The 13861-nt window shown below is 31.8% G+C and overlaps 1 protein-coding gene across 1 annotated transcript; it reads right to left on the bottom strand.

Annotated features, from left to right (window-relative positions):
- Positions 1–365: 365 nt before the first annotated feature.
- On the bottom strand, positions 366–4605 carry LOC140058143 (probable serine/threonine-protein kinase pats1). The gene is made up of 8 exons (XM_072103698.1): positions 4586–4605; positions 4259–4493; positions 3756–3962; positions 2904–3030; positions 2371–2666; positions 1914–1979; positions 1522–1744; positions 366–727 (listed from the first exon to the last, which is right to left on the bottom strand). Exons 1-8 carry the CDS (start codon positions 4603–4605, stop codon positions 366–368), a joined length of 1536 nt encoding a protein of 511 aa, XP_071959799.1.
- Positions 4606–13861: the final 9256 nt, after the last annotated feature.

The raw sequence follows: 13861 nt of genomic DNA, 5'->3' as shown, positions 1-13861 counted from the left end.
TTGTTGAAAAAAAGATCATAATCAAAAAAGCTACTTACACATTAGTCTTGGGTTGTTTTAACGTAAAAGATGGTTATATACATTATTTATTAGCGTTATAATGATTTTCGATTGTGTCCACACCACTGCACGACTCTAATCTCTAATCTTGCACTAAATCATAACTATTACTCTTATAACTGTCCTCACCCTATACTACTTTTCATTATAATTGATGTTTGCATCCCAGGGCCTTGCCTTATACTTATTTTAGTAATAAATAAATCACACCCATTTGGTCATAATTCTACTTTTCATTCACTACATTCACAGTACGAAAAATGTTTTGTAAAAATTGAAAATCATACCAAGGATTGAATGTCACTTCAGACCTCTTTATTAGTAAGATATTCATCAATCAAACGTACAACGTCATTACGATTCATGTCATTCATACAAGCCTTAAAAGCTTCCAATGACAAACCTTTCTCACACCATTCATACATTACACACATAGTAGGGCTATTCATTGTGGTATCCAAGTGATTTATATAACGATCGTAGCCAACCTTGCACGCTACACCACGCCAGTCATTATAGTCTGCTATGTTTTTGGGGTCCAAGAGAACGCAGACCTCTGTCATTATATCAAATGGCAAGATAGGTGACGGGATGTCTTTATAGATTCCAATGAGATATCGCAGATATCCTGGAACATTGAGATTATCTTGAGCAGTGTCTTCGCATGCTGAAATAACACAAATACATGGTTGCTTAGAAAAGTGGTTACCATGCTTATTGTTTCATTCAGTGGAATTGTTGTTGACTTATATTATATGTAAAAGGTGAACAGTTTAAAAGAGATGCAAGGAGGAAGACGTTTTGAATATTGCACTTTTTATTTAACTATCAGTACCGTACTGTATCTGCACATAAATAGCATTATGTGTCCAGTATTCTAGGTAAATTTAGTACAGTGTCGCACGTGTTGCCTGTATCATGGAAGGATGGGTCATGGTTTATGACTTTTGATGTAGTTTTCATATTTGAAAGACGTATGAGACACTGTAGCATTTGAATACAGTATAGAATAGTAATCTTTCCCAGTTTCTCGATTGGGTTTATATTACTCATGAACATAATTAGTTAGGGCTTGTTAGCAAATTTTTCTCAAATCTCAGAAACATGTCTACTAACATCTATCAATTAGTTCCAACTCAACTCCTAGAGGAAAATTTTTGGCAGCCATTTCTTAAAATTGCCGCCTATAACACCAAATTGTCTTATATCTCGGTAAATAATGAAGGTAGAGATTTATATTTGGTCTCAAAATGGTCATAATATAGATATTTTTATTTGGAATATTTTTATTAGTTATTAACTTATTAGTTTTTTTTTTTTTTTATTATTTTGTATGTACATATTATGTTGACTTACTATATCTAGAAAGAGAGAAGAATAGGTGTTAGTATTGCAATAAATGCTATTTTAAAGATGGTTTTCTGTCTTTTCCAAGACTATTTTTATTTATTTCTTTTGTACCTGGATTTTCCTCCTTCTTTCCAAACAAACGTCTGATTTTGCGAGTATCCATTTCATCATCCGGCCCATATCGAGGAGTTGATTCAAGGCATTCTTCAAGTTTATGCAAGTGGACTTTTTCAATGGAACAAACGTTGCATGGACAGAACACAGTTGTAAAAACAACACGTTTCATCCATTTTTGGCCAATGTCCTGTAGGTTTGTTGCAATGAGTTCAAGTACCTGTTAATCAGAAATACAAGATAGATTAATTGATGGTTTAAGTTTAAGCTAACATACACACGAAATGCCTTTAAATGCAGTCTACTTTTAAAAAAATACTTTATAATTTCAATTTATACTCTCAATCAAACAGGATTTTAATATAAAAAAGCTGTAACCCAGCACACACCTCTTTGCAAACACTTGGGGATGGTTCAAGCTGTTCATGACCAACTTTAAGTCTGTAAACAACAATCTATACAGAAATAAATATGACACAAATCTTTCATTCAATATTAAAGTTATTAACTTAATGATTGTAAAGTAGAAAGGTGTTTGTTCATTTAGAAACATTTGTTTTCAATTGCATAAGCTATTATTAACCATGTACACTATAGCAATATTACTCTTTCTTCTTGTGGAAATTCTAAGCAATTATACAATGGTTTAAAGTATAATTGAAATATAGATAACGAATAGAAATTATATACAAAATCATAATATGAAATTTGTTTAATTGTTAATTATATAAAATAGGGTTTCAAATTAAAGAGAAAATAAATTTGAATGTTAACTCCTATTAAAAAACGTCGTGTTTCGAATTTAAAAACATGCATCTACACTTGTTGCAAGCACTCCTAGCCTACCTGGATACAAGATCTTCTTTCAGGCAGGATCCTGAAAATGGCATCATGATTGTGATCAATGTATACTTTCACCTGCTGGTAAAAGAGCCTAGGATTATATCCCTCATCAAGCTTCCTCTGTTGTGACCATAGCACGATTCTTACTACGAGTCGATAGTACAGTCCTTCAGGTAGGAAACCATCAAAGTCAACGTAAAGAACTGCAGCAGTTTTTAACTTTGTCAGTTTGTCAAGTAACACCATTTCATCGCCGTCATTCTCCTTCAGTAGTGATGGCACATAGAAGAGACGATCGTCTTTTTGAAAGTCAAATATTTACTAATAAGACTCAATAAAGGGTTGTATTAATGTAATAATATTGTTGTTACAATGCATTATTAAAAATTATTTTAAACATTTTTATTATTTGCTTCCTGGTTTAGTGTTATATATTTACATAATTGTGTGAAACAACTGATGATTCAAAATCAAGCTGGAAGCTTTTTTCCACTACTACCACTCCAACTGTACCTTAATTGCTTGAGTCCTGATACACAGTAAGTCAAACTTCTGCATCAGCTCTAACAATGCTTCAACTTTTTCAAGAAAGTCTTGCCACATACGTCTAAGTAGTCTCACTTCTAGGAGACCCTCTTCATCAAGTTTTTTTTCCAAGAGCTTCTAAACTCAGCCCACTACAAAAACAGGATTACAAATAATGTAAAATAGAGTTTAAATAGTATACAATTAACTTATGCAAGCAGACAATATTAAAACAATGTGGTATTATTAGGCTGCTGGAAATTATTTTTTTTGAATGTTGACTGATAATTACTAATACTCGGTCGTGTCCATAGTAATACACAGTAATTCCACGATATAAAACTGGCGATTTCAAATAGTATTTTTTAAAGAAAATCATCTTCAACATTATGATACTGTACTCGACCTGATCAACCGGTTTCCAGCTATTAAAAACAGTTATCGTAGAAGGAGATAGGAAAATGCGAAGCATCCTCGTATTATTGTGTGCGGGTATTTTTCAAGATGGTTCATTAGACAGTGTATACGACGATCGAAAAACACCCCTATTTTGGGGAAATCATTGAACCTAAGTTTGTTTTAATTGGCAATAACTAACTCTCTACCTTAATTTAATTAGTAAACATGGTTACATTAGGTGGTTAAAATCATTACCGAAAGTATGAACCAACTTGATATACCATCGAGTAAAAATTCTAGAAGTAAGGCGCGATTTACCGAATTTTGCCCTTACGTAAATTTATATATAGATACTATCATCAAACAATATTAGGTGAACCTATGAATTAAGCACATGTTAAATGTATGTTGAACACAAGTACAGTACTATAATAAAATAGAATTAAAGAAACAAAATCTCATACTTGATCTGAAGGATCTTTAACTGTGATAACTAGCTTGAAAATGAAAATCAACCATTGAGGTATTATAATGATGATGTCATTGAGGGCGCTATCTGGTGTATCTCGTTCTCCGTAATAAACAATGTTTCCAAGGTCGTGATGAAAATGCAACATAGCAAACAATTGATCTTGTCTTGTAATATGACACTGGGAAGCTAGTTTAGTTACCTGGAATTTGAATACACATTTCAATATTATGAATAGACAACATAATGAAATACATAATTGGTACGTACAATAAAAAAGTGAATGTGATTTGTTGACTAAAAATAGACGATGATTATTATACCGTATTATATTAACTACTAACTGGATAATCATACACCGTTCTTATTATTCATTTTCAAAAATCTAAAAAAATCTAAACTGACCAATTTATTGTTTAAACGTTTACAGAATAATATATTCATCCACTAGGGGTATACATTTACACATAGTATGCATTTACAAAGACTTTTACTTGCCTGCTTGAAGGTAATTGAATGTTCATTCTGTGCACGTAACTTTTCAATTTCATGCAAGAAATTCAACCACTTTAATAGCATCTTCTCCCCCATATAGGGTTCGTTTTTAGCCACCTCTGTGATATGATCTCTAAGCTCAACAATGAACTCATCCAATGGTGATCTGATGCTATTATCAATGGCATAGTACTTGAACACAACGTGGCCTTCATATGGTTTTCCCTTAAAAGCTTTCCTTAATAGTGAAAAAAATGTTTAATGAAAATGATTTAAATAAAGTTTTCCAGTGCTGGGTTCTAATGATATAAGCTTACATATCATACTCACAAGAACTTGTTTATCTTCATCATTGCCTGGCAGACTTTCTCCGTGAGTGCCCACAATAAATATAGGCGGTGAAAGTTGTTTCAGGTTTGACATTTTATTGTCTGTTGTACTTGTATGTGAGTAGATTGAATGTGACCAGAAAAGCACACGATCCAAGTTGGTCATGTAGTGATCAGCATCTAAAATCTATGCAATGTTAAATAATAGTTGCATGTATAAATAAATAACATACTAAGCTTCCCCATTAACTTATCTGAAATGCAGTAAATGAAGTTTAAGTACATTCAGAAAAAATAACAGCTCATAGAGACCAATGTAAAAAATGCTGTGGACAAATACAATTAAATTTGATCATAGAAGCTGTCAAGAGGTATCTATCTATAAAACACAAGATATTTACTATATATAGCGCCCTCTATACGTTAAAATTACAGCATTTCTGAAGACAGGAACGTGTATAACTGGCTATAGTTTTATAGATATATACCTCTTGACGGTAGCAGAATCGGGTCTAGTATGCATTATTTTAACATATAAAATATTAAGTACATAAAATATGTAACTAGTGTACCTAGGTGAAATTTTAAATGTTTTGTATAATATTACAAAACCCCTGATAAAAGATATCAGTGTTCAGTAATTGTGTTTTTGCAATGTACAACGGTTAAATCCGGAAAAAATAGAGGAGGCGGTGTTATGGCATATATAAGCGAAAGGTATTGTCACCCAAATAATGTGCATCTAAAGAAAAACAGCTGCTCGCCTAACGTTGAAATAATGGTACTCTCAATACGTCCGTTCTACATACCGAGGGAATTTTCACATGTTGTTTTAGTGGTTGTATACATACCAAACAAAAATCTGGCCAAGGAAGCACAAAGAGAACTAACCGTAGTTATAGCGGAAATTGAAACGGCTTCCCCTGACGCATATATTGTAATAAATGGAGACTTTAATCATTGTACCCTAAAAAAGAGTAGCGTTTACTATTACCAACATGTGAAGTGCAGCACGCGGGAATCTGTTACCCTTGACGTATGTTATTCAAACGTAAAACACGCATATTTAGCAAGAAAATTGCCGAAACTTGGTAAATCTGACCATAATTTAATTATACTACAACCCAAGTATCGTCCATTAGTACAACGGCAGAAACCCAGGGTCATTACTGTAAAGAAGTGGACTCAAGATGCAATAGAACAGCTGAAATGCGAATTTGAAACTACGGACTGGAGTGTTTTTACGGAAAATTCAAACGGGTCAGACGAGGTAACGGAAGCGGTCAGTGCATATATTAACTTTTGTACTGAAAATGTAATACCAAAAAGGAAAGTTAAAATCTACGGAAACCGTAAACCATGGATAAATAGGGAGGTGACAGATGTTATTAAGAAAAAGAGACAGGCCTTCGATCAAGGTGATGTAAATGAGCTAAATAAAATCCAAAAGGAACTTAAACGAGTAATACGTAAAAGTAAACTAAAGTACAAACGTGAAATAGAAGAAAATTTTGTAGGTAATGATATGAGTAAGGTTTGGAGGGGAATGAGGCAAATGAGCGGATATGCAAAATCGCCACAAGGAAGTGGAATTGTGTCAAATTTGACTAAACAATATGCTAATGAATTAAATACTTTTTTTAATAGGTTCGATCGCTATAATTTTTCTGATGAACAGATCTTAATCAAAAGTAGGTTGGCCTTACCAGATGAAAGTGGTTTTGACCTTAAGACAAATGCGGATGAAGTTACCAGCCACTTTAAAGGTCTGAAAGCATCCAAATCAGCTGGACCAGACCAAATTCTACCCAAAGTTCTTAAATTATGCGCAACCCAATTGGCAGATATTTTTGTATATATTTTTAACTTGATTTTTGAAACACAAACCTTGCCAGAATCCTGGAAAACGTCATGCATCATCCCAATCCCTAAACGACAAAATATACAGTGTTATAACGATCTTAGACCTGTTGCGCTAACATCCGTCCCAATGAAAGTCTGTGAAAAGATTGTTCTAAAAAGCCTGAAACCATTAGTTGCAGATTTTTTGGACCCACATCAGTTCGCTTATCGGAGAAACAGGAACACTGAAGACGCATTAATATACAAAAATGAAAAAATGTATGCCCATCTTGACAATTGGAGAACATCCCCGTCTGTTAGGATTATGTACTTCGACTTTAGTTCAGCTTTCAATACCATCCAACCACACATTTTAATTAATAAGTTGTTCGGCATGAATATCCCCAATTTACTAATTTCGTTCGTTTTTAACTTCCTCGTTGGACGTCTCCAGTTTGTTAGGCTAAATCAAAATGTCAGATCGGACATTATTCGGACAAATACGGGAGCACCACAAGGTACTGTACTTGCACCGTTTTTGTTCACATTGTATACGTCGGATTTCCAACCTAGGTTCCCGGACTGTCCAGTAATTAAATTTGCAGATGATTCTGCTATGATAGGTTTAATAAAAGAGGATGACGATACAAATTTCAAATCTGAAATAGTTAGGTTTACGAAATACTGTGATGAAAATTTCCTGGAACTTAATGTAGCAAAAACCAAAGAAATGCGAATAGATTTCCGCCGTAAAAAAAGAAGGGAAATTGAGCCTGTCCAGATTAAAGGACATGAGGTAGAAATCGTTAAAACATATAAGTATCTTGGGGTAACGTATGACAATAATTTATCATGGGGAGAGCATGTAGATCAACTAATTAAAAAATTAAATACTAGACTGTACTGTTTGAGGAAAATGAACGTTTTTAGGGTAAGGGAAGAGATACTTACTATGTTTTATTCATCTGTTATTTTTTCAATCTGGGATTATTGCCTATTAGGCTGGGGTGGGAACATAAACAAAGGAGATAAGGGCCGCATATGTAAAGTGTTAGAAAGGGCATTAAGAGTGATTGGCTCGTCGGCGCTGACAGCGGACTCAGTCTACGATTGTCACTACGGAGAACGATTGAAAAATGGTTTACAGGCGGTCATGGAGGAGGAAAGCCACCCCCTTCATTCGGATCTTCTTCGCTGCCACATTGGTAGAAGTGGTAGACTGAGGCCGGTGTTGGCCCGGACGGGTCGATACTCAAATTCGTTTCTCCCAGCTGGGATTAAAAAATTTAACGATGACTTTAAGAGGTAACTACAATAATTTTGATAACAATAATAAATAATATAATATAATAATTAATAATGAAATATAAGACACTTTTTAAACCGGTTTGTTATGATCTGTATTTTTAACTTTAATATTTTTGAGCTGTAATTTTATGATGTACTTTTTTAATCATTGTGTATTTTTATATTGTTATTCTACATTTTATACTTTATTTTTATACGATATTTTTATACGATATTTTTATGTGATAAGTGAGCAAATGCAATTTCCAGTTTATTTGGACAATAAAAGTTATCTGTATCTGTATCTGTATCTGTAAGTTTAGAATATTTTTACGTCATGCTTATTAAACTTAAATATTCATTTTAATTCATGTTAAGTTAAACTACATAAACTAATTAATTTAATCTTACTCTAATAGTTAAATTAACTTAAACATTATAATCTAAGTAAAATAACTTTATGTCCAAATGAATACAATGATAGTTTTAGTTCAAATACATATTAAACAATCAAACTATTACTATTTCAACTTGTTTTTGGAATATCTGTACCTCACCTTCCCATAATCCCTATGAAATACTTGTACTCTAGATGGTGCATTGAGGTCATGACAGCGATTAAAACAGATAATGTAAATACCACGGGATACTAAGAACATCTGTCAAAAGAAAATAAATAAATCAACTGAATATAAAATACTAATTAGGTAAGAATTACAAATGATCTAAGGATAGCATTATAGTTTGATTATTAATATTAAAATGTAAATAATCACATAAACAAAACAAAAAAACAGCAAATAAAACAAATATTTTTAATTGAATTAGTCTATTTACCTTTAGGCCTACATGAATCAATTCATTCTATAGATTTGGTTTATTTAAAGTACACTCTTGTGTTGAATAGCTATAAGTTTTCTAAAGATATAGAAGCCTAGTCCTGCTTTAAATAACATTAGGTACAATAAATAAAGTAATTAATAGCAATAGACTAAAGGTTGTATAGTCATTTTTGATCGACACATTTATTGGGTAAAATTTCATGCTTTGAAGGCTTTGTCCTAATTTTGAATTTTGAAAAAAAAATGTCATCTCCGGTCAGGATCTAAAATTATATGAACAAATAAACAAGGGCTAATAGTTTAAAACATTTTGAAAATGTCTATGGCTACCTGATGTGTAATGTAATAAAGATCTTGTCCAGAAAAATCCCAAATGCTGAGAGTCAGATCATCAATTGTCTCTTGTAACTCTTTACTCTCTTCCAACAAGTTTTTATCTGCATATCTTCTCTTTTCTTCAAGCATGTCTACAACCAGTTCAGTAACATCTTCTTGAGTATCGTGTGTCATTAGTGTAGCTAGCTCGACTTGTGAAGATGCATCAACTGCTGTTAAAAAACACAACAAAAAACACATATACGTAATCGAATTGCTAAACATTGCATGTCTTTCACTATTGTATAAGCTGTACACCACCACAAAGCTACTCATTACTTTCCGACATTAACATTATCTTACTAATACATTATATGCATTCCATACAGATATTACATTCAACTGTTTTTGCACATTTAATACGTTTAACGTACATGCTACAGCGATTTCTTCATACTCCTTCTAAGAATCTCTGTATGATTCGGATGGTGTTACCCAACTTAAATTAGTATTGTATCCTCTTAATTGAAATAGCAATAGCACAGGTGAACGGGATATAGTCCGTTTTTTGCGGTTGTTTTTTAGTTACCTGTGTTCTTTATTGTATTAATATGTATAATTGTAAGTCAACTACTAGACTACGTTGAATTACCAGACAGCTTGCTCGATTAATGTGTTAAGTTATTGTGAGAAACAAATGGAAAGTCGACTTGTAACTTATGTTTACTGCGTGATTCATAATCCTTGTTTTAGAACTGAATGACTGTGGTCTCCTGTTCAACTAACGTAGCATTGGATACATTGTTTCTTTCTTTTAATTTTATTTCAAATATATCTTTTTATTTTGACCAAAATCAAGATAAAGAAAATGTCAAAAAGCAAAACACTTATGGAGCCATATTTCAGTATAACATTACAAAATTTAATTTAATACAGAAAATTAATTGTCATCAATTGTCTCATTTAACTCTTCACTCTCTTCCAACAATGTTTTCTGTTCATGCTCATTCCTTTTTAAAAAATGTTTATAAGAAGTGATATAACCTTGCCAGTACTGCTGTCACAAATGCATAATTGATCAATGTTCATAGCATTGTCTTTCGTAATATATAAAATAATTTATATACACACAACTAGGTAGTAGCAGTAAGTGTAACTAATTAATTAAAAGATATTATAATTTCAATAAACCTTACCAGCTTCTACATATTCCTGTTTATTTTTTGCAATTTCTCTTCTCTGAATATTAACCAAAATAAAAAAAACTCAGTAGGATACAGTGCATGTAAAAAAGCAAAGGAGGAATTAAATAAGCAAGGTAACCTCTTAGAAAATGAAATCAAATGTTTACATTTTTATACGTCCTGATTAAATAATACATTATATAAAGTTTGCATCCACATTATGTAGCGTGCTGTGGACTCTGAAATAATTAAGTTTGTTTCGCTGTTTCAAACAATATTTTAGGTCCAAGTTTACCTTTGTATAGCATTTGTTCTGTCCAGAACCTAATAAATTTAAACTAAAAACTATACAATAAACGGAGTAGAAACAAACCTGTTGTTTTTCTCCTTTTTTTCTTTCCATCGTCAAAAACATTCTAAATGTTTCCCTAACTGCTCTTGCCACCCTTTCTTTCAATGTTTCTTTCTTTCTTTTTTTCTCTAACAGAAAAAAAAGACATGTATGTTATGCATGTGTTTAATGTGGGCACTAATTATTAACTAGTTTAAACAATACATTTGCAAATATATAATAATTATATAATTATAAAAATAAAGTGTGAGGCAGTAGTGAGGCAAATTACTCACACTTGTTGTTTGTTCTTCATTTATATATATTGTAAAGAGAACTTTGAACTTTGAAACATGATATTTTATAAAAAGAAATGTCATACCTTTACGTGAAGAAGTTAAATACGTTATTGGATTTGCTTCCTCTGGATCAGCAAAACTGCCGACTTCTTTATTTTCTTGCTTTTTCTTGTCGTCTTCCCTTAATTTCTGTATATTGTAAATCATGACATAACTTTAATTATATAATTAAAACACAGTCATTATGATACAAACAGATTGTTTAAATTTAATTTGTGATATTCTTAATCACATTGTTCTAACCTTTTGTTTCTGTTTTTTATCCTGCAAAATATCTTTTACAATTTGTTCTGCAAGAGCTCTTATATATTCTTGTCGTGCTTTGTTTATTTCTGTGAATAGTAAAAATTAATGCAATGTTAAATGTTTGCAAATAGGCCTAATAATAATAATGCTGGCACCATTCAACACTGTATAATAGCTAAAGGACTGTAGTTACTTTACGCTCTTGGATCTCTGAATATCTAGGTGGGAAAGGAATTATTGGAAGTAGTAAACAACACTAGTTACCTAAGACTTTAAATTTATGACAATCTTAGCTGGAATCTTTTTAGCTGGATATGGCCAGAAATACCATGTAAATACTCATTTTGTGGGGACACAAAAGCATCAGTTCCATAACTTTCAAATAATGGATACACATGCAAGGATGATTGACAGCGATTGAATAAGTCAGGTAAGCGCATGCCTAATGAATCAAAGGAAAACAAAGATTTGGCACACAGGCTTCTTGCTATTTGTAGAATGAAATAATGTCAATACATAATGTTCGTGGTAGCCGCTCATTCAAAGAGGTTTAAGTTTATACCTTTACTCTGATTTGGTGTCCAGTTAGTAGTATGCTTAACATTAATTGTGCATGACAATGATGCTTCGATTCCATCAGTAACTTTTTCATTAGCATCAAATCTAAATAAATATTAGAAGTAATGTATTGTATATTATATCTGAAACACATTCTATGACACAACCTTTCAGGCAATATAAATATTCATTAAAACAATACAGTGTTAGAAAACAAAGCGTTAAAAAAAATTTATGTACAGGTTACTTGGGCAGTATTAGCTGAATTGTTTTTAAAATCAAAAACGTTATTGCAACATGTTACTAATGATGATCTGAATTGCTAACAAATATATTTGAACTGATTACTTAAGGTCAATGTCTAAAACTGTAAAAAATAGAAAAAAAAACCCGAATGTCTTGCAGTTATGTAAAGTCTAATAGTCTAATTCAACTTTTAAAGAAAGTACATACATTTCTCAAACTTACGATGTAAATTACTGGAACTAAAGTATTTAATAATTTAAACTAAAAGACGTAAGTTCACAAAAACAAGGCCAACAGCCATAAGTCGCGTGAAAAAAATGAACTTTCAAAAAGTAATGTAATGTTCAAAACATTTCAAAAAGTACAGAAAAGCGATAAAACCGGACCGACCTGATACCGGACCGACAGACCGACAGACCGACCGACCGACATAGTGAACTATAGAGTCGCGTCCACGCGACTAAAAACCGCATTTAAAAAAAGTGTATTTATCAAAGTATGTAAGACCTTGCTTCTGCGTGAGTTCACGTAAAGTATTCAAATTGTTGGCTTTAAGTTTAGATGTTTAACTTGTTTGTTTAGTATAGGATTGTTCCAATGTATGTAGTGATTCCTTTATTTTCTATGACTCTAACATATTTTGTGTTTACTAAGATTTTGCATTTCGCATTATCGTAAAGTTTTTTCAGTATAATTATGTGAATTTGTATCTTTTCGGATAACCTTTTGGATTTTAGGAATGGCTACAAAACGATTCTGAAACCTCGTACTAATTCAGAGTCAATGTAAACACACGATTTCGGAGCTTAAAGAAAATGCTAGAAAATCAGAACTCAAAAACTGTTTAGTAATATCTTTTCTAGGTTTAACATCTAAGTTCACATAAATACAGGATAGCAGAATATTTATATTAGTTAATTACATAACAGTGCTTATGTAATTTGCATACTATTACTATTAAGGTGACTATTATTTGAAATTTTTAAAATATTTATAACACAGCTTTAATAGTTGCACAATAACTCTAAAACACAAACAATTTGGCCTACTTACTGTTGACCAGTGAGTGCTTTAGTTAGACTGGTTTTACCAACACGCTCTTGTCCTACAAGCATTAGACGTGTTTGGTATATAGGTTTGCTGCCTTCTTTTATGGCATCAAGAAATGCATTCTTAGCCTCTTGACCTCTCGCCAACACCTCAATAGGAACTTTAAGGCACATATAATGCAAATAAAAATAATTCATAATTTCATGTATTATATCATTTGCATAAAAGACATTGATGTTGCTCTGAGACCACAGGACAATACAAAAAAAGTAAAAAAAACCATGGAACATCACTCTCTTAGTGCTCTAATGGCAAATGGTTAATACTTAGGGCATAAAATGGGATTGGGTCTTGTTAAATTGAATGCGTTTTTTTAGTTATTCTTTTATATCAAAAATTATTCGAATAAAGCATAATTAACAAAACGTTTAGTTCCAACTTATCCTTACATGGCCACGGTAAACCACAAAATAATACTAAAAGTGAGAATACTTTCAATGACATTTTTAATGAGATTTATAAAAAAAAAGATTTTTGTGATTTCACATTTTGAGATATACCGTATAATGAAGATAAATAGTTTGCTGTAATGATATGTCTTTTAGTGAAGCTGCTTATACAATTCAGCCAAGGAACATAGTGTATAAGTAATTGCTTAATTTGTCATAGAGATAAACGATTTAAAAAATGTAAGTAGCATAACTTAACTCAACATTTAAGGGAAAGGAATATTATTTGCCTAAATGGTTTTTACATTAACATTTTTATTAAAACAAATATAAAAAGCAAACATGTGTAATACAAAATAAACTAATAAACACATTATTGTATAAAAATTTACACATTAAGTTTAATATTTTCCATTAGATACTCGCATACGGTATCATATACAAACGTTTACAGCTAGGCCACTATTCTTTATCGTTTTGACTTACCTTCATTCAGTTTTTTCTGTTGCACTGAAACAAAATGTACACATATTATTATTCCAATGTGGTTCAATATATACACAGTGCG

This window comes from Antedon mediterranea, chromosome 9, assembly GCF_964355755.1.
Source record: "Antedon mediterranea chromosome 9, ecAntMedi1.1, whole genome shotgun sequence".
NCBI lineage: Eukaryota > Metazoa > Echinodermata > Crinoidea > Comatulida > Antedonidae > Antedon > Antedon mediterranea.
The sequence above is the reverse complement of the archived record's forward strand: the minus strand, read 5'-3'. Positions and strand labels throughout refer to the sequence as shown.